The sequence below is a fragment of the Rissa tridactyla genome, chromosome 10 (assembly GCF_028500815.1).
Source record: "Rissa tridactyla isolate bRisTri1 chromosome 10, bRisTri1.patW.cur.20221130, whole genome shotgun sequence".
Classification (NCBI taxonomy): domain Eukaryota; kingdom Metazoa; phylum Chordata; class Aves; order Charadriiformes; family Laridae; genus Rissa; species Rissa tridactyla.
Window position 1 is genome coordinate 23,128,116 of NC_071475.1, and position 22,160 is coordinate 23,150,275.

At 37.7% G+C, this 22,160-nt stretch overlaps 1 protein-coding gene across 5 annotated transcripts in view; it reads left to right on the forward strand.

The window, feature by feature from the left end:
* HDAC11 (histone deacetylase 11) overlaps nt 1–21,403 on the forward strand; it is a 30,735-nt gene extending 9,332 nt beyond the window's left edge. For 3 of the 5 annotated variants that reach the window (XM_054215870.1, XM_054215868.1, XM_054215866.1), the window contains 7 exons: nt 2,605–2,721; nt 7,513–7,555; nt 9,040–9,116; nt 10,670–10,732; nt 12,885–12,981; nt 16,049–16,227; nt 19,409–21,403. In XM_054215870.1, the coding sequence (XP_054071845.1) occupies nt 2,605–2,721; nt 7,513–7,555; nt 9,040–9,116; nt 10,670–10,732; nt 12,885–12,981; nt 16,049–16,227; nt 19,409–19,651 (819 nt within the window). In that variant the 3' untranslated portion in view covers nt 19,652–21,403. The remainder of the gene's footprint in view (nt 1–2,604; nt 2,722–7,512; nt 7,556–9,039; nt 9,117–10,669; nt 10,733–12,884; nt 12,982–16,048; nt 16,228–19,408) is intronic. The other 2 variants (XM_054215867.1, XM_054215869.1) reach the window with 2 other exon arrangements.
* The last annotated feature ends 757 nt before the right edge of the window (nt 21,404–22,160 follow it).

Here is a 22,160-nt window from a genome sequence, read left to right on the forward strand (position 1 = left end):
TTGGGTTTTCAGTTTAACTTGTAGTCCTTGAACACTAATAATTCAAAATAATTTGTAAAGTCATTTAACCGTACTAAGGAGAGTTTTTATAGTTAAGGAATTAAAGTTAATGGTAATAATACTTTGTAAGTGAAGTCCTGCAGGAATATCCTCATTAAGTGTATATGTTTTTAAAGAGTTTGGGCTTAAGCAAGGAAAATTAAGAACTCTTGAAGCTGGTTGAGTTTTTTGTTTGTTTCATTTTGGTTTGGGGGCTTTTTGGATGTAACATCTTGGTATGGTGTTACGCTCTATCCACGTTTAGTGATACTGCCTAGCAGTTAATTTGGTAGGAGGCATGTATTAAAGGAATATATACCTGGTTAAAGGTTAACCTGACTTCTTTACTTCTTTTCAGAAAACAGGGAGTGAAATTATTAAAAACATTGGAACTTAAATTCATACATTGAATAATTTATCTGAACCACAGGGAAGTAAATAACTTAAAATCTTACGATATTAGCAGTAAAAATAAAGAGTTAAATGGAGTTGACGACTATAAAGAATAAGTAAAGGCCTATTACTGACTAGTGTTTATATATGATTATTACTCTTTTCTGAATCCAGACCAAGTTTTTATTTCTGTTAAGTTACATAATTGCGTATCTACAAAACTTTTGTAGAGAATCAGTAACTTGATGATGGCTGGGTGAGAGCGAGTATCTACTAAAAGAAATAGTAACTGATGTTATTCTAATATATGCAATTTGAATGCAAAAAGTAGTGATTTAAAAAAATGCGAAGGGTTTGTTCTCTGTCAAAAGAAAACTAATCTTTGTGAAGCCTTGTGTTATGGAAGCCAACTGGAAAATGTAATTAATGTAGTTCTCATCTATTCAAAATAAGTTTTTATTTTTACAACATAAAAAAGTATACAATTATATAAAACCAATTCCTCTTGATTTCTATTTCGAGTATATACATAGCTGTTCTGCGAATCTATTGCAGGAAATGTTGGAAAACAAAATTAGCGCGCTGAAGGAAAAAAGCAGAAAACTTGCCACAGTTTGAGGCCATATAATTCTCAGTTGTTATAGTGGTGGGTTTTGAGAAGCATTTTCATTAGTCTGTAGCTGCATTCTTGAACCGCAAGACTTTGCTCACGGTCAAACGGCTTCTTCCCTGTGTGTTAGGAATTACACAAAGACGGTAAAGAACTAAGTCTGAAGCAGTGACTGTGTTAAAACTCTCTGAAATTTCACTATCATCCTTCATATTTGAGATCAAAATGTATTTTATCCAAATGTGACCTTTTCAATTCCATTGTAGAGCAACAGGATTAAATCTAGGTTTGGTTTTTTTTACATGATGCTTGTTTAAAAGCTAAAGTATCTTGCAAAAGGACTGGATCAAGATTGACTGTATTACAAAATAACTAAAGCACTTTGCTAAAGACGGAGAGCTGACAGTATGATAACAGAACAATGTCATAAAAATATAAAAGTAGTAAGAGCTTAAAACAAACTGTTGACAAAATATAGTTAGTACTTCAGAACTTTGACTAATGCCACCCCTCCACCCTACTCCGTAGGACTTTGTAGTTCAAACAGTGATAACTGGGAAGCCAAAGTAGGTTACGTTTTTTTGAGTATCAGAGGACCCTGAAATTGGCATGCGATTAGATTCGGTTAAAATTGACCACTTGCACATCCTGTCAGTTGTAAACAGACAGCTAATGGTAATTGGGCAACGGAGGTACTGAATCTAGTTAAATTTTCTAATGCTGAAGAAAACAGGATCTTGTCAGAATCTTTGTACAGGTTGTCAAATTCATAATTCTTGGTACCCGAATGTTGCGGTATTGGACGAAGAGGTCTTTTCTTGCTTGTGACTTATGCATTGAAATATATTTAGAAGTCGTATCGCTGGTAGCAATGTTGGTAGAAGTTCTTTGAAGTAATCTGCGTGTTTGCAAAAAAAACATTTACGTGTTGCAAATATTTTGTGTTCTAACCTTCAAATCATATTCTTGATGATAGGGCTTTTGAACAAAAATGTTTCCTTGAACCATTTTCCAGCAGTGTTTAATATGCTAAATAAATTTGAATCAGTTCTCCGTGCTAAAATTTGCACTGTGTGTTCACCTAAGTATTTGAACTTCTCAGACGAATTGTCCGTTTGTTTGTTTTTCGTTTCTCCTTGGTATAGGCTTTTGACTTGACATGGGAAAAGATATTTTAGGTTTGAACAATAGATCAAGTGTAGCTTGCTATTAATACTGCTGAAGGACATTCTACAATTCTTCCTCCCGATCCTAGGGATATTAGATACTCTGAAATACTAACTTGCTGAAAAATTGCTGATTTATTACCATTTGATACTAAAATCTGAAAAACCTAGTGATGGCGATTGAAAATGATGATTCTTTATAGTTAACAACGTTGAGGACGAAGCTATTTGCAGTTACTAATGAGGACTGTTGTGGTCACCTCCGTCTAAAAACATGAAAAATCTTGTGAAGCACCTGTGAGCTCCTTTCCAGTAAATAGCAACTGATAAGATTGAAACGTCATCATTAAGACAAGCTACATTAACATTAATTGGAACTTTTTTCCCCTCTTGTAGTGGTCATTTGTTGTGGCTACAATCACGGAAATTCCACCAGTTGCCTTTCTTCCCAATTTCGTTGTTCAGCGAAAAGTGTTGAAACCTCTACGAACCCAGACAGGAGGAACAATAATGGTAAGGTGCTCCTGATTCACTCTTACTGTATTTACACTCGTTGATCAAAACAGCGTAAACCTGTATGTTGTGATATTTTGGACAACTCAAAGGCTTGAGACCCGGAGGCCCGTAGAGGGAATGAGTTAATGTACAGTCCTAAAGGTGAGCAAAGTCCATCGCTTGTTAGCAGCTACCAAGGTGAAGGACAGGCCTGATTTTACGGTCCCTAATTTGTAGAAGCAGCAGAGACAGTAAGGAGCAGCCTGGGCAAGCAACGGCAGATGTGGCACGACTGCTAGCACATACGGAAACTGAATTAGTTTTGAACAGAGTACAAATACAGGCTAATTCTAGGAATGGGAGGTTTCAAAATTGACAACATGGAAGCTATTTTTAAAGCACAAATTTAGCAAACGGCCTTGGTACTGTATGGGAAGAGATGCATGGTTTGTTTGGTTGCTCTTGAGACTAGATAAGTGTTTAAATTTAAAAACTGTCTGACCTTGCTCATTTTAATGATTACTTTATCTACTTCTTCTATTGTAAGTACTACATAAGCAGCTCAGCAGAACTTGAGTGACACGCAGCCTGCTTCACCTTAAAGAATAGTTTTCTAATTAGTTAAATGAGCGCTCTGGTCAGGAGAGCTGTGTAAGTGTTGCCAGACATTTAATTTTGCCTGAGAACTGCCATTAGAGATGTTGAGGAAGTAGGAGGTAAGAAAACAGTTAATAGTTGGAGCCAGGAATGAGTTATTTAAACCATGTATTGAGGGAAAGATGCCTTCCTAAGTGTAAACCAGTAACTAAAGGAACCTTTTCTCATGTATTGAGGAAAAGGTGCCTTCATAATTGTAAACCGGTAACTAATGGAACCTTTTCTGCCCTTTTTATCATTCCTTGTCATATTAGAGCTAGAGTTCAGAAACTGTACAGCATGGTGCTGGGAGAAGATGGTGACAGTCCCGGTCTCTCTTCACAGGCACTGAGCTGTAACAGTTACATAAATTGAAGACAAATAATCCTATCTGAAATCATTAATATTTTAGCACAAATAGATCTTTGCTGCATTTTAGCTACTCTTCCTGAAGGTGGCTGTTGCATGTGAAAAGGGTAGAAACCCATATTGCTTTTTCTGTATCTATTTGAAGCCAGTTTTTGAAGAACACTATTCTGTGGGTTGGCAAACCTTTCAGAGCATGTCTGTGCCAGATATGAGAAGACGATTTATTGCAACCACTAGATATTAAAGGTGAGGGAGACTGGGAAGCCATAAATGAACGACAAAGTAATGGCATTATTTTCAGAACTAGGCTAGTAGGAAGCTTCCCATTTCTGTCGACAGAAATGTAGGTACTTAGTAATCTGAGCACTGGAATCAAGGTTTCTTATTCTTAAATGCTTCCCTTTGTGAATGTATCAAGAATTCATTAAAGACATAAATAACATAAAGAGCATTTCTGTGACGAGGGCATGAAAGGCGGTGCAATATGGTTTTCAGAAACAATGAGAAAGGTTGAATCGGTCTGTGAGTCTGACCTGTGAGGAAGATGTGGGCCAGCCCAAAAGTTTGGTGAAGCAGTTCTCCAAGTTTTCTTTAATTTCGTGGGGCTGACATGAGGTTAACTGTTGCCACTGTCATTTGTGTGTGGTTGAAGTGGGTCTGGGCACTATTAAGTTTCCGTCCTCAGGTTTTACTATGTGAAATGGAAGTAGAGAGCCAGTTGTTGGCAGATTTTAAGGCAAGGTGAAATATCCTGCTTTTCTGTTACATTTACTTTTTTAATGATAGAACTACTCAATGCCCTATTCTTTATCTGAAAAAAAAGGCAATTTCTTTCAGTATTTTAGTACTTTGTCGTTAAATCTGTGTTTCATCCGCCTGCTGGATTTGCAAGTGTGTATGTAAAAGTAACTCTCCGGCAGTTGTTGGTTTTTGTTACCGAAAGATAGTAGAGAAAGGAATCGAATGGACTGGGCACCTTGTGATTGAGCTTAAATATCTACTGTTAAGATTCAGCGACATCTTCTAACAGCGTGATTTGTTTTAAGCGTGTCATCCTACCTCCCTTCGTAATATCCAAAACACTGGTCGTACATACTTAAAAACCTGGAGCTCTTCAAAAAGTTTGAGTATAGGTTTGAGCTGTGTTGCAAAGTTTATTATTTATAATGGGGAATGGAGTGTTTAGGTAACAGAGCTCTTCACAGTTCTAGTTGGAAAAAGTAGTGAGTGGGAAATGGCTGTCTTGTATAAAATAAAAGTTGCTTGTATCTTGCCCATCTTGGACTCTTGTTTCTCCAACTGTTGTTGTTCTCACCTCTTAAATCCCATTTCCTAATTCTACTTTAACTCTCTTGTGTTGCTCTGTCTTCTTGGATGTACGTGTTACTTAAAGTCAAAGAATAGTGAGGTAAGGAAATCTGCGGAAGTGTTTGTACAGTGTAGCGATGTCTGGTGCTTTTGTTGAAGCCTGAAAGCCTGCATGAGTGTGAGAAAACCAGATAAACTACTGAAAATGTTAAACCAACCTTTAAGGACAATTTGAGTATATGAGTTTGAAAAGAATGTGCACGTTCTGGATAAGTCTTTAGACTTAGTGGGTTATGGGAATTGGTTAGATAACAAAAAGTCCTATCTCCTTCAGTAGGTGGTAACTGGGAAAAGCGGAGATGATCGAGGTGGAACACGGAGCATCTCCCTGATGCAACCTGCACAGGCCACCTGGGACGCTTTCTGCTGGCTACTTACCAGCAGGAGCTGGAGATAGCACCAGGCTGTGTTTGGTGATACCTGTGTAGTCGGCTTGCTTTCAAGGACTGCTGGGAAGTTTGGGGGTACTTTGACTTTATTTTTGTTTTGTGGGGTTTTTTTTGGTTTGGGTTTTTTTTTGTTTGTTTTTAAAACCTGATGTTATAGACTGGGGAATATTAGAAAGAATTCTGGTTTCATATGGTTTATATAGTTCAAGGTGCTTAAAAATTTTTGGTTGTCGCTGACAGAGAAAGAATTAACTCCGTTCTGTCTCCATGTTGTCCTTCAGCATGAGTTCAGACACCTGGTCAGTTGTCCCTTCAGTGCCGTATTTCTGCATGCAGTCAGTAGAGGTTATTGAGATGAGGGATTTTGGTCTGCAAAATCCTGTCTGAATAGGAGGAACACGCAGAGTCTTCTCTTACCATGGCCACGCTGGCCTTCTGCACAGTAGTTATGAGGAAGGAAGGAAATGGTAGAAGAAAAAAAGAATTGGGAAGAGTCTAGAGTTTCCTAATATTCTACCTTTGATATTTCTTGAAGGTCTTAACAGCACATGCGTGTGAAATCTATTTCAACATGGTTCAAATTAGTCAATACTTTTATATATTTTGTGATGTTTTTCATGGTGTTTGTGTTATCTTTAATTCACAAATGTGTGTTCACTAGTTATAAATGCGGTCATGTAGAAGAGCTAGTCGTCTGTTATGTCTTTGTATCATGCCTCCTGAAGTACGGATGACATCACTGGTCACTGTGGGGATGATCTTGATGCCATATGCTGTTATTTTTTTACCTTTTTTATTTTTCATTATGGGGAAATAGGTGTGTACTTTAAAAGCAGTTTTGACTCATCAGACAATAAAATTTGTACAGCACAAGTCAGAAGTAGAATCTTCTGCTGTTCCTGATGGTCCTGTTTATCAGGAAAATTCCTGTTGCGTTTCTGTACTTTTTAATGATTTATTTTTTTTTTAGCAATGAGGGAAGATGTTTTTTGGTGAGGGATCCCTAGGAAGTATGTTAAATCGCAGATAATGTGCTTTCCCTGTGACTTAATGGCTTTTATAGTTCAGAAACTACAGTCTTTTTCTCAAGATCTAATTTGTGTAAGTTAGCACCTTCATAACAGTACGATGTTCACCTTCCCAGTAGTTTTCTTAATACTGAATTAGAACTGTTCAAATATGAATAGTGGTGATGAAGTATGCTCAGCTGTCCAAACTTCCTTTCACGTATGATGTGTAATATGTTCTTTCCATGATTATGGAAAAGAATAATCTGTTGTTTTGAGGTTTTTTAATTATAGCTACTAATATATATTTTTTTTTAATGTGACACTTAAGGAATACTGCAGTTAGACACTTGTTTAACTCTTCTTGGCCAAAATAAGTCAGGTTTTTCAATTCAAATTTAATTGTTTAAGCCTTGTGTATCTCTTCTCTGTCAATTATTTTCCTTCCCTGAGTGTCATTTGAGCTCACAGGAGAGATACAGGTACAGTTTTTCTGTATTGGAGGGAAAAAGTTTGGTAATATGCTATACTATGCATGTTATAAAATTTTAAAAAATAAAAGAAGTCCCAGGACACTTCATAGTATAGCATTTTTCTGTCCCCACCCCCAGCCGAAACTATGTTCATCGGTATTTTCAGGATTTTGAGCTTATGTTCCTCCTATTTTTACATGAACAAGAAGGATTTAGGAGATTTCTTGCTTATCTTTATTCTTACCGATGCTTGTACTTTCCCTTTTTCATTTGTCTGCTAGGGGTCGGTGTTCTTCTCTCCAAAGCGCAGTGAGGCTTAGATCCCTTCAGCTGCCAGAGAATGAAATACAGATGAGAGATCAATTTTTTTTTTTCCAACTAATTATGCTGGGGATAGTTTTGTATGGTTTGTATTCAGAGATCTGATTCAGAATGACGTGCAGTGGTAAAACATCCGAAAATTCAATGGGCATGTCAGGATGCCAAGAGTTGCGTTTGGGATGGAAGCAGACGGTGCTAAATGTTTGCCTCGTTCATTCATGAAGTTCTCACTGTCGTTTTCTCAAGGCAGGAAAACTTGCTGTTGATAGAGGCTGGGCAATCAATGTGGGTAAGTACAAACGTAGTGCATTACGTGATACTTGGAAATAGTGTGTTTAACATCGTCTTATTTTCATTGAGCATGATGTGTGTTCTGTTTGTAACAACAGAAAGTGAGTGGATTGTGTTTAACTAAAATCAACTCTAAAGGAAAAAAATAAATGGAAAAAGTAGTGGATCTGTTTTCTCATCCACTATCACCCTTATTGCAGTTTTATAAATAAATAAAATATTTTTTTGCAAGAAAAAAAGATAACTGATAAAGATATGATACCATATATAAGGAAAAGTATTTGAATTGAAGTAGTGTGAAAAAAAAAAAATTAAGAAGAAAGATTTTGGGGTAAATGTGATTATTTCAGTAAAAATCTTTGCTTTCATTAAATTATGAAGTAATTTTCCTTGACTTATAATCAGTTACTTTATAGACTATGCCAGATGAAGGGATTGGTTGGTATGCTGGAGAGCAGGGCTGTACAATTAGGGTCTATTTTTAGCTGTGCAGTTTTTCCTGAAAAAGACTGGAATAAATGAATTGTGAACATAGTGACTATAAATCTCCTCTCCTTCTCATAGCAAATAACAATGTAAAACCAGTAAACTATTGAAGCGCTTTTTTGCGTCAGGTAAGACGTAGCTTGTTGTTTTCATAGAGCTCATCAATTCTGGGATTTTTCCATTATTTCTTACACACATCTTCATCTTCTACAACATGAATATCCAACCCTAAAAATTAAATAGACATCAAAAACAAACCCAAAAGCCTGTCATGTTTACTGATCTCTAAAGTGAGCTTGTTAAATCGCTTGCTCAGATATTTGCAGTGGGTTTCTCAGTAAGAAATTCTGCTTTGTTGTATAAAAATATAAGGGGAGGTCAGAGTACTTTTTTGGTGTAAAGAGGGTGTATGTTTGTGTTTTAAAGAGGAATTCTTAAAGTTTCTTCTGGCCTGAGTGTTTGTAAAAGACAGTGGCATGTGCAAATGATGATAATACCATAGTTCTTAGTTTGCTATTTTTTTGAGACGGTGTTCAGCACAGGAAAGAACTTTCTGCATGTCCTTTCCACCTGCCCCGTGCTGTTAATTGCTTTCATTAGGATGTGCTGCCCGGGATACAGGAACCCAGGGCAAGTCCGGCATGCTTGGGGAAGCTGAGCTTTTCCAGTGGTGTGCTTTGTCCTGGAGGCACCAGTAGTACGCGTGTACGTTTCTCAGTTCTTAGGGTGGTTGCTAGATGAAAGGGAGCATTCCCTTTAAACTGAGCATCTCCAGATCCTTTCCCTGGTGGTCTGGTAGGCCCCACACAAGGTACCTACAGAAACCCTGTGAGATGTTTGGTGGTGCTAGGTAGGAGTTTGACAGCTCTAGGCACGGTATTTGCTAAAGAAAGAAAAGTGCCTGACACGTAAATGATCTTTGTCTCTTTGCAAAGACCAACTATATTCCTTAGCATCTAGCTTTTCACCTCGTCAACGTTTTTTTTTCATGTTTAGGGGGTGGTTTTCATCACTGTTCAAGTGACAAAGGTGGAGGATTTTGTGCGTATGCGGATATCACACTGGCAATAAAGGTAAGAAGTACTCTTAAACCAGTATTTTCTACTATTTGTGCAAACGGGGGAAAAAAATACATAAATTCATAAGAACTAATTTACATCTCAATAGGAGAAAATAAAGCCATTGATAGATGGGTAGGAATAGGAGAATGGTGTGGTACTTGATGCTGCGGAACGTAACGCCTATGTAGCATTGTTAAGTGGAAGGGAGGAGTTGCAGGGGTCAGAATTATCAATGTAAATATGAACCGCTACAACGGCATTAATAATGCCTTCTTGCAAAAAACCCGCTCAGAATCAAACCAGATTGTCTTCTAATATCCTCAATGATGATTATCCTAGCCTTGCAGTTGAACCTGAAAATTCCCCATGAGTTTCAGTGGTTACAAACGAGACAAATGCGGAGACAGAAATCCTCTCTCTGAATCAAGCTGAGCCATAGAGTGCTCAGAGTGGTTCACATTCATCAATAAAAATGTGAATGTCTCCAAAATAATCACTAAATGTGAATGAATACATTTGGTATTTAGCTGTTGAAAAGCTGAAGCAAGAGCCTTCTGCAATTAGCACTTATTTTTATCAAATGTACTGTGGTATATTTGTATACTAGAATATTTATAAAGTATCAGTAATAATCAAACATGAAAAGCTCTAGTGATTGCAGCACACTGTATGACATAACGTCCTAATTTCTGCAGATGGTAATTTGCACAAAAGTAATCCACAGTGTTCTATTTTTCCTGTCATTAAAATACCGATTGAGAAATTATAGTGGGTGGCAGTTCGTGCAAAATCTTTGGGTTTTACCGTGTCTAAATTAAGATAGTAACTTGTCAAAGTTAAGACTCAAAGAATTAAAAAAATTTTTTTTTTCTTCGCAGACATGGAATAAGAAATTAATTCTGTCACTAAAAGTGGCTTTAATGCATACAGTCCCTATAGCAGCTTTTCCTAAATGGTGGATTGTGTGCTTATGCAGTTGGATGCCATCACAGTGGACCCTTTCTGCCTTCCTGCTGGTAGCCCCACTGGTGCTGTGGTTTGTGCCCCATGAAGTTTGTGCCTCCGCGTGTGGGGCCTCTGCAGCTCTTGCTTCACCTGTCCCAGCCCACCCTTGGTGCTGTTGCTGGTTCCACTCCAGCCTCCGATGGCACCAATGCTGCCATCAGCTTTCTAATCCCTTGCTGGCCCTGTCCTTTCTGGAGGGGCTGGCGTGGGATGCAGGGATGAACCAGCTGCACTGGGGTAGCACCAGCCGGACCACAACTGGGTTGATGACCCTGGGCTACAGTGTGTCACTTGGCATCGTTGGACTTAGGCCTCGTTTGCAGAGTCCGCTTTACAAGTTAGTGTGGGATGCTGTAGGAAGACACGAAAGAAATTATCTTTTTGTGCACATTAACTAGAGCCTTTGTAATTAAATGTATTGGAATCATTTAGCCATTTATTTGGTGAATGAAATGAGTGGACACGTACTACATTCCAGTCAGAACAGTAATATACTTCAAGCCTCCAGTTTAACCTAACTTCATAACTTTCTCCATCTTTTTCTTTGTTTATGTATGTAGTTCTTATTTGAAAGAGTCCAAGGCGTGTCTAAAGCCACAATTATCGATCTGGATGCCCATCAGGTGAGTAGCTTACCTGTATTCAGCGCTGCGGGTGTTTTGCTTGAAATACAAGTGTGATAAATACCAATTTTTCTACTAGTAGTATAAACTGTCATCTTGCAGAATACAGAGGTAATCATAGATGATGGAAACTGTGAACAGGTTAGTTGGTTGATTATTTTATAGTCCAAAAGGCTGTTAGGCCAGCTCAATAATATTAAACTGAGTTGTAGCTCCATCATGTGGCTAGATGTAAAAATATTTTTGAGTTGCGTACTGATCTGAGGCATAACAGTCTCCAGAGTAGACCAGCATCCCAGAAGAAACGAGAATCTCTTGAAACAGAATTACGGTTAGTTCAGCATGCGTGATCATTGCAGCCACCTTTGCAGGGGATGAATTTAGTGGTTTAATGGAAAGCCTGGCTTCGGGCTGATGAAGTAAAGAATACATCTCTCTCCACCTGGTTGAAGTGATTTACTGTGGGCACTGAGAGAACAAATCTCATCTTTGCTAGGATTTCCAAAATAAATCCTGAAAGGAGGGAAATAGTATTTTTAGAAAAGCAGCTAGTGCGCCAAAACGATGTCCAGTGTAAAGCACTGAAGATAATTCAGTACGTGTAAATAAAGCATTTTTAAGTAGGTCCATTGCAGCGAGGAAGCCTAATGGCTGCAAGTTTTCCATCTTCTGTCATTTCTCTTATCTGCAAGTTAAGGCATCCTAAAATTACTATAAAATAAGGACACAGATTATGCAATAGAGAGGAGTTTTGTGTTCGTGATTCTCTTCAGCCATCACCGTCGGGGTGTGGATTTTTTTTTGTGCTTTTTTGGGGTGTTTTTTGGTTTGTTTCTTAAAAACTTCTTAGAATGTATTTTGATTTTTCATATATCGTGCTGTAATCTCAGTCTGCACTCGAAATCACCCCTTTCTCTAATTGTTTCCTTTCTTTGGGCAGTGAGAGGTGTGTGAAGTAGTAGCTCAGCAGATCTTTTTTAGGTATGCAGATATTCTCATTTTGTAAGTGTTCCAATTCTTGGCGCATTGGCGAATTTCACCTTTCATAAGAAAATGGTTCACCCAGAGGCTCTTGTATTCCTACATTTCTGTTCACAAACTGTTTATTTGTGGACCAGGAAGTAGGAGGTGGCCTTTTTTTTTTTTTTTTCATAAAGAAGCATAAAGAAATGCAATTCTGGAGCTTCCCGTTCCCCTTTTCACACACATTGGCTAGCTTTAGCTCAGTGATTCTTTCTTTTTTCTTTTTGTTTGTTTCCAGGAGGGGAAGTTGTACTAGAAACATATCTTACCTGTCCAGGGAGAGTTACAAAATGAACACAAATCACGTAACTGAATTACAGCAGATATATTGGTGGAAATGTCTGTTTCTATAGTTTAAATGAAATTCTGTTGGGGGTAGGAGCTGGGGTTCTGTGTGATACACTGATTTCAACAAAATGATTGTGATTGCTGTGAAAGATTATTTTAAATTTTGTAGTGGAAAAAAGTCTAAATGAGAGCGAAAAGAATAACATTGAAATTCAGAAATGGGGAGGGGGAAGTATTCAGAATCTGAGTTTTCTCAAGTATCTGTCTTTACACCCAATACAGTCTTTTTGTAGGGAATCTCTGGTGTTAAATAAAATATTAAGCTGTTGGGTCTTTAGCATTTGTAATTTTTACAGGGATTACTTATCTTGCCAAGACTTGAATTCTCAGAAGAGCTGTAGTCTGATTTTTATTTACTTACTTATTTTTTTAATCCTTGGATAAGAATATGAGTATCCCTGCAGCAGTTGAAAGGGACTCTTTTTTTTTTTTGCACAGTTGGAAGATGAGAGATCTATTTGGTGGCCAGAGTTGCTTTTGTGATGCTGTTAAAGACAAGTTGCTTCTAATTTTTTTTATTTTTCTTATATGTGCAATGAAATCTATGATCATTTCCTTCACACAGATACAAGGGTGTTGGTTTTCATAATATCTGCAGTTTTCAGACTGATGCCGTCAAAACCCTCAAACTCTACACCTCAAAATAACCTTCAAGACTATAAATAAGAGAATAACACGGGACTTTTAATAATTTTTTTTTTTTAGCCTTAATTACTTTAGATTTGGCAGATTTAGTTCTGCGTTAGTGTGCTAGGAGTAGCTAACTGTAAATTTCCTTCAGGGAAATGGCCATGAGAGGGACTTCATGGATGATCATCGGGTATATATTATGGACGTGTACAATAGATATATTTATCCAGGGGATGGATTTGCTAAACGTAAGTATAATAGAAAGTCATATTCCAAAATATAAAAGACCTACTGTGTTGTTAAGTAACTTCTTAATTTACTAATAAGTTTCCCTGCAACAATGTTAACTAGACATTTTTTTTTTTTAATTTCACACTGAACATAGGATTTTCAACGATCACTGTGATATATCACAGTAGTGTTAATACTGTAGTGTTTTCCCTCACTTCTGGAATGAATTTCTGGAATGCAAGGTGTAGGTGGACTTTGCTAGCTGTCCATTCAAAAGCTTGTGCCACGCTCAGAACAGCAAGTTAAATAATCCTTTTGATTTGAAGATAACTGTTGGAATTTAATCTTTCCCTTACACTAAATTTGTAAAAAATTCACTCAGGATTAGCTAATGCTCTGTAAAAAGGTCTCATGTTCTTTTGGAAGTTAAATTTATAACATACTTAAATGTTGTCTTTCTAATGGAACTTGTGTTATAAGCATCTAGAAGGCAAGATGTATTTGAATGTAAAACAAGTTGGGAAACAAAAGGGAGTCATACAGATGTGAAGAGCTGGTGCTTGATTTTTTTGTTGCTTTTTTCCCCTACTGTGATGTGCCTCTTGTGTCTGGTGACCTGTCACAATGAATTAGTGAGCTTTTGATAATGGTTAAATCGGAATGCGAAGCCCAAAGTTTATTTGATCTTTGATTCTGTTATGCTATCATTTATTACAGGCTTCATTTGTGAACTGAATGATAGTTTACTGGGAGAGATGTTCTTCTGCTGTTGAATTTCTTCATTCTGAAAAGCCTACTTAATCTGGATTCTTGGCAAGGATTAGGTTCAGTGCATTGTACTTCTGTTTTTTAACTAGTAAAGATTTTGAAAATTGTAGCATATGTATTTCAAGTTATTAAACTAAAAAACGACCGTTTAAAGCACATCATGGCTGTAAGCAGACAAATTGAAAGCAAATGAAGATTTTATTATTTTTTTCCTAAGAAGAGCATCTCTTTATTCATATATCAAATAGCGACGTTTTGAACAGAAGGATTAAGACTGAAACAGAGTGAGCCCTTGTTAGCGAATCTGAAATGCTGAACTCTCCCCTCTCCCGTGGAGCTGGGAGTACCACCATTCCCTTCCCGCGGATGAAGCGTGAGGCGCAGAGGCTGCGGCCAAAGGCGTGTGCACATGTACTCCCTTAGAGTTTGCTTAAGGGTGTCTAAATAGGGGCTCTACATCTTTTATAGTCTCCCCTGCTGGGTGACCAGGTGAAGACGAGATCAGAGATGGCATCTGTCTGAAGGGAGGTAGAGGCTTGAACCTGAGATTTCAAATCCTTAGCATAAACTCTTAACTAATCGCTGTCTCTCTTGGCTTCCTACATATTTTCACCATGTTTTATTACAGGAGTCTCTTCTGTGCATTTCTTTGCCCCGTGGGGGGAAAGACTAGCTAACATTGCCTAATGCTTAGCCACAAGCATATTGAGTCCCTACGGGGAGGTAGTTTAGAATGACAGAGACGTTTAGGAAGAGAAAGGAAAAGATGGATGGGGAAAAGGATTAGCTCACTGAAAGGTGAGCGTAAAAAGTTGACAGCTGAAACGCAAAGTTCAGGCCTTAAAAAAGCGATGGTGTTGGTTTGAGCGTCATTTTACCTGTTTTCAAAGCTGTAGACGTATATTCACGAATTAGCAAGAGATGGACAAAAGGGTATCAAATGCAAATACGTTCATTCTAACCTACGGATACATCACTGTGTCCACTGTCCCCGATCTGGGTAATAACTAGTCACTGTAGTTTGGTGTTTTGTGGTGGAGATGAAGATAAAGACTTGCAGAAGCACGGAATCTTATCCGTGATCCTCTCAACTTTTTAATGGCTTCATCAGAACAATACTTATTTGTTCCCCATGATAATGTGTTTACCTCCTCCCCTAAAGCTCTACCCCGCTAGGGGATTCTTTACCCTGAAGAGGCTCTAAGTGCTGTTCAGAAGAGCACAGCTGTGCGGGCTTACATGAACGTTTATGTAACAATAAGAAAACGATTCAGGAAGAATATCGTAAAGAAACAAAATGTTTGAAACTAATGTCGATGCAGTAACATAAAGGAAAGAAAAAGAATGCTTCGCTCGTGTTGAATGAGGATGGAAAGCAGAAAAAAACCCTAACCAGCAATGATGAGAATAAATAAGTACCACTCTGTTGAACGCGTTCATGCACGCTTGGTGGGTGCTGAATCCACGCTTAAGATTTAAGACTTGAAGTCATTTAATTCAAGGCATGGGCTACGGCGAAGTGGAAGTTGTACCTTGAAACGCTTCTGACATAGGTTTGATTAGTTTAGATTTAGTTACATGTAACTCTGTAAAAGCACCAAAAGCTATGCTGCATAACCTTGCGTTTCTTTCCTCTACCTTCTCAACCCTCCTCCTCTACTTCTAATGCTTTATTAGAAGCACTAGAAATAATTTGATTTAAATTAAGGGTAGATATTTGCTCTTCTGGTGGGATTACAGGGTAAGAACATTAAATTGAAAATGCTTGGGGCAAAGCTGAATCTTGTTATACATTCATAAAGCAGTTCACATAAATTCATGATCCCTTGCTGTTAAGTTTTGCGTGTTGTGATAAAAATAAAACATCTTAATAACTTCTCAGTGATACTTATCTTGTGTTTTCCCCCAACTGTTTCCTCTGTAATAGCGATTCAGTGTTTTCTTTCCCTTATGCTTTATTTAGGGTACTTTTAAGTTAATAATTTGCTTTGATTTCTTTACTGGCTGGTAAATGGACATGTAGATCAGCTGCTTTTCAATAACGTTTTCCACTTGTGTCTCAGATATTATTTTTTTCCCCCTGCATGTAATTTTCTCTCTTCAATGGAATTTTTTCAAGGTCATTGTACTTAGGTTTGCTGGGAAAACAAGTAGTTGAGTAATCTTCTTTAATTCAAGCTTCTGTGAAAATGCAATGTATTTACAAAATTTCCGTAAATGTTATCTTTTTCTCTTGCTTACCAAAATCTTGCATTTTCTCTCAAAGCAATGCTTTGTTTATTAAGTAACACCAAAACATTTATTTTTTTTCTTTAGGTGCCATAAAACGCAAGGTGGAATTAGAGTGGGGTACAGAGGACACAGAGTATCTTCAGAAGGTACACACTCATGTGGAAGGAGCATTAAATGAAGTAAAACCGGACGTCATTGTTTATAATGCTGGGACTGATATTCTGGATGGCGATCCCTTGGGAGGACTGGCTATTTCGCCTCAGGTTTGTATAATACTAGAATACCTACAGACTTTAACTCCTCACTGGATGGCGAGGGCAGTCCTGAGAGTGACTTGTGGCTGTTTGTTAGGTGAAGGTAAGGTGCATACTTTACACTCACCCACAGCATTTTCCTCTTACGGATACGTAGAGCTCCGGAGATGTATCTGTTTCGCCATATGTTTTTTGTTGGTTCTTCTTGACTAAATGTTTTTGTTCTTCGGGTGCCTGTTCCGGTATTATTTGTCTTCCTTCTAACCTATACCAATTTTAAACATCTGGACAGTAACCAGAGGGGCATATATTTTCACGTTTCACCTGACTCCTATTTTTCCTGTTTGCTTTGTTCGTTCTTTCTTTTACCCTCCCATAACCCATTTTGTGATGTATTTCTTTTGTCATCTGTCCCCAGTATGTATCTTACACTTAATCTCCTCTGTAGTGCTCCCAGCTGTTCTAAACTGCTCTTCTGGTGTCTTCCAGTTCTAGCAATTTTGTGTAGCCTGTCTGTGCATTCTTAGCAAAAGAACAGACTTTTTCCCCTTTCCCTTTTCTTTTCTATACAAATATCATTACCCTTTTTCAGTTCAGTTTACCTTCTCTCTCCCCAGTTTGGTGCCAGATTCAAATTTTGATTTATTCTCTATAGCTTCATTGAAGTCTTCACCTTCCAGATACAACAGGCCTGCTTTTCTCAAAACACACAAGAATTTACAGATCTCTTATTTCCTCCATTTTTTTTCTTTAAATGATTCCTTCTCTGACATTTCCTCAGTTCTCTCTCTCCTGTTTTCATGTTTGGGTCTCTTTTGGTGTCCACTGGTTCAGTACAGAAAAATGTTTTCTTGATTTGTGAGCTCTCGGATTCCCTGCTCGATCTGTTTGGTTTTCATGCTGTTTTGCAGTACTTTAGTTCTCAAATGCTTCCTTTTGCACAGAGCATAGTTCCTTGCGGGGTTTTATTGGCTTCCGTATGTATTTCCTCATTCTTATGGTCTGTGTCACTGAGCAGCCACTTTGTTGCTCTCTGACTGCCTGCAAAGTCCTTGACAGACCCGAGGTGGAAGGACTTGGGAGCCACTCTGGATCTCCAGCTGTTGTTTCCATGACCGTGTAAAAGCCTCTAAGGAGAAAGAAAGAGCTGAGGGGCTTGAACTCGTTTGGTTGTGACCTTGAAGAGGGTATAGAATCATAGAACTATCTAGGTTGGAAGAGACCTTTCAGATCATTGAGTCCAACCATCAACCCAACACTGCCAAAACCACCACTGACCCGTGTCCCTCAGTACCACGTCTGCCCGGCTTTTAAATCTCTCCAGGGATGGCAATTCCACCGCTTCCCTGGGCAGCCTGATCCAATGCTTGATGAACCTTTCCGTGAAGAAATGTTTCCTAATATCCATCCTAAACCTCCCCTGGCCCAACTTGAGGCCGTTTCCTCTTGTCCCGTCACCTGTTCCTTGGTGCCTGTGACTGGCATGTTTCACGAAGTGTGACATCCCAGGGTACTAGAAGTGCCGAAACTGAAGGCATTGAGTCTGGATAGTTCATCTCTTCAAGGTTCATTAGTCCAGTCTTCAGTCCTACAGTTGTAGATGTCATTCATATTTTAAAGTCTTGCTAGAGTGTTAATTCTACTCAGAATTACACCTCCTGAGTGACAGTTTCTCTGTCCTCGAGGCTATAGCCAGAAAACTTGAGATGTAGAAGGTAAGTCCCTCTTACCTTTGTAAGTGGGAACTGTATCAGGCTGTCGTTCTCATTTGATGTATTTTCTTTCTTGGTAACACGCAAATGCTGGAATAGGCCCATGTGTTTTCCCCTCAGTTTTTCCAGGGTCAGCCTCCGGAGATGCCAGAGCAGGGATGAGTCGGTTAGGCTCCTGGGAATAGTGGCTGCTTCCAGTTCTTGTGTGGTATAATGTTCGCTGCATCCAGCGAGGGTTCCCAAGGGACATACAGCTCATTCTGCAATCCTGTTACTTCCTTTAAGGATCGGTTCCTAATAGAATTCTGCAGTTTCCTTTGTCTTATTTTTCAGTTGTTATTCCGTCCTTCCATTGTTCTTTTACAGGGCTGAGTCAGACTATACAAAACCTGTTACTGTTTTAGGGTTTTACAAAATATTTTTTCAGCTACATTTGAATTTTATTCTTTACCATTTGTTTCTGGGCTGTTTTGTGGTAATACTTCTTGATGTATTTACAGTCTTCCTCTAACCACTCTGAGTAGTGCATATTCATTTTGTTGTAACACTTTTGCTGCTGCTTCCCTAATTTTTTGTACTTGATTGTATTTTAATCCCTTTCCCCCCTCCAACTTCTGCAGTTATTTACATTTGAGCTGACCATTGTAAGCTGTTGGCTACTATGTTGTTACTCTTTTTTTTCTTTTTTTGAAGAGTTGTAATGGATTATTTATGCCTTCTATGTCTCTCTGGAACTCTCCGCTTTTACTTTTTCCACAAAAGTAGATTTTAATTCTGTTCTCACTTACTTCAGAGACTTGAAGTCTTCTGTTTGGTGGGTTCAGTGAGCATGCAGTACCTCTTGGTCAGCAGTCTGTATTATTTTTTTATTTCCGTACCCTTCTCTATTAGTAAGAGGTTATTTAGAGTTAATTTTCCTTTCTGTGGATTTACCATTACTTACATTCTCCACCTCCCCTTCAGCCATAGATTCTTCTAGTATTAGCTTTTATTAAAGAAACTGGAATTTATAATTCAGCTGCCGATTGTGAAAGTGTAAAATCTGATTTGAGTTTTTCATTCTTCTGTAGGTTTGTTGAAATCTCAATCAAGCTGCTAAACTTTTGTCAGAGGGTGCTATGCAAGTTGAGCACAAACTAAAGCACTTTGAATTCAGACAGTCTTTCTTAGTCTCAGTTCCTCACCTGTAAAATAGGGTGAAGTTCTCTAAACTTTGTAGTCTGTTTAGACTTCATGGCCTTTGAGCAAGAATTCTGTGAGGAATTTATGCTAAAAACTCTTACCTGCTGTGTCCTCTAAAACCAAGTCAAGGATTTTTGATTTTCTGTTTTTCCTTTTTCTTTTTTTAATCACTTACCAAGCATCCAATACTATATATCCATAAACCATAGGCTAGAACTAAAATATATTCATGTTGCTACTCTCTTTTTTCTTTTTTTTTTTTTTTTTTTGTGTGTATGACTGTTGTAAACTTGCAGGGAATTGTGAAGAGAGATGAAGTCGTGTTCAAGGCTGCCAGAAGCCGCAGAATCCCAATCCTGATGGTGACGTCTGGAGGCTACCAGAAGAGGACAGCGCGGATTATTGCCGATTCCATCCTCAATTTGCACAGCCTGGGGCTTATTGACAAGGAGCTAGCAATCAGTGGAGCTGGAAACCCCAAGGTAGAAGAGATGATTAGAGACTCTGCTAAAGACTTAACCGACTTGTCACTGCAATGACGAGTTACTAAATTTTAGGAAACAGCTTCCTAGTTTAGGAGCAGGAAATATCTACATCATTATCAGGGTTAATATATTTTAAAAAGACTCAACTTGCCTGTAAAATAACACAGTAGAGATAATACGCAGTCACAGAATAACTGTGTCTGACTTCAGAAGCTATCGTCAGCAAAGGCAACAAAACCTTTTAAGCTAATTGAGACGTATACTCAAGGGTACTGTCTTTCAGTTTATAATATTACTGTAGAAAGCTTCAATTGCTTCTCTTATTGTTATGGGTAGTCTGTTATGTTGAAAGAACTATGCAGTTGGTATTCAAAGACTGTCCCAGACCTATTTCAGATGATGCAGTTCAGACTGTGGTGGGAGAAATATGGACTAAACCTATTGGCATTTTTTTTTTAGATACTACATTTTATTTATTGCTTTTTTTATTGAAAAACTGTTATAAAAACGAGTGCTGTACAGGCTTCAGCTGTCAGTTTAATACTAAAGTTAAGTGCAATACTATAAAAACCAGTTGGGTTGGTACGCTTTTAAGCCATAGCCTATCAGAACAAAAGTTCATTAATTTATATTTTATTCCTGTTGTTGCTAATGAATTAAATCCTACTTATAAACACCTTGAAAAATAAAATATGAAATGCCTTTGGCTCCATATGCAAATGAGCCATAAAGGCTCAGTATTAACAGTCTAGTTCTTGCCTCTCTTAAAATGAGGCCTGCATATAAAAGGCAATAGTTACTATGCATTGTAAATCACAGAGTAAAGTAACTACAATAAAATGAAAACTGATTTTAGAGTTATGAGAATTCTCGCAGAAAATATTATGTAGAAATATAGGCTATCTTTTATTACTGCCAGCTTGTCATGTATAAAACAGTGAAGAGTAAATTCCGGTTATTTTTTTTTTTCCCCGACTAGTGCTGTGTTTTTCAATTGCTCGACGAGTAATGGTACTCATAGCTGCAGTCATAGTTGGTAAGCAAATTGTTAATATTTACAGATAAAAATACAGTGCAATTTCTACATTAAGTTAATGTGCTAACTTTATAGGGGAGCTGTTAGGAGGATTTGAGAGCAAAATAGTGTGTTCAAAAGCAGAATCAGTACACTCACTGTACAGTTTGGTTTTGTTGAAGTTGGTACATTTTGCATTAGGTGCTGTTTGTAGCATTGGGTCGTAAAGGTACTAAACTGTATATTTTGCAAGAGCTTTTTTAACTTCCAGGTATTCAGTGATTTGTAGTACAAGTTCCACGTCATGTTTAGGTTTGAGCCTTTCTATGAAGAAACACCAATAATTTCCTTGTAGTACAGTTGGTGTGTAAGCTATTTAAGGAATGTTTAATTCTAATTGGAACACTTACCTCACTTAATGTTAGTTTTTTAGATTGCTGGGGTTTGTAATTGTAAGAACTTGCACAATTGCTATAAATATCCGCTTTAAAACAGATTTGACATATTGCACTAATCTTGAGTTGCAACACTGTTATTAAAAAGCACTTTTAAATTTCTTACTATAAGGACCATCGGAGTACAACTAATGTTGAGATTTATTTTTTCTATGCTGTCTGATGTTACTGAAATATGTCGTTGTTCTTTCATATAATTTTTATAAAATTATAAATTACACTTCTATAAACTAAAGCCCTGTCATAGTACCACGTGGTCTTTTCCAAAACGTTTTCTGTTTGTGTTAACGTGTTTGCATTTTCCCTCGGTGGAGATTAAAATGATGTTGAACAATGCTGGCTGATTTTTCTTTTCACTTCACACGTATCTGGGCTGTGAAAAACTTTGAATGGAACAGTTTATTGAAAAGACAAGATGTGGTTTTTATACTTGAAACGTAACTGAAACCGCAGTGAGTCTTAAGGGTGAGTAGTACAAGGTTTGTCACCAGCGGATGACTTCTCGGGCAGTTAATGTGTTCACCTCTTAAAGCGAGCTTGGAAGCTTTGTATCCAGATACTTTCTAAGGTGTCGTCCTAAGGGGTAAAATTCACTGTCAAATCCAAGTTACGTTCCATTACCTATATTGTGACTCCTATTTTATGTATTTTATCGTTACAGGTATTAAACTGTGAACTAAGCTTCTGTTAAGGCTGCAATAGTTTTAGAGGTCTCTTATAAATCAATACCTCTTCAGAGAGAACTAAATGTTTGCAGAAGAGCCTGCTAGCTTTCAGACTCATCTGGAAAATTGTTAAGCAATGGACATATTGACTGTATTTCCAGTGTTCATTATCAAGTAAGAATTGGTAAACAGACAACTCCTGCTTCATATTTTTCAAAAATTATAATTTAGTGTAATACTTGACCCGGTGGCTAAAACCAAAAGATTAATTTCTTCACATTAAGAAACTAGTCCAAGATAAATGCGTACTCTTTCTCAAAAAGGAGTGGTGAAACTCTTTCTGAATTGAATTTAGACCACAGATGTTATACGATTCCTAGTTAATATACTGTTATCACTAGGCAAAGTTCACTGAAAATTTCATCATG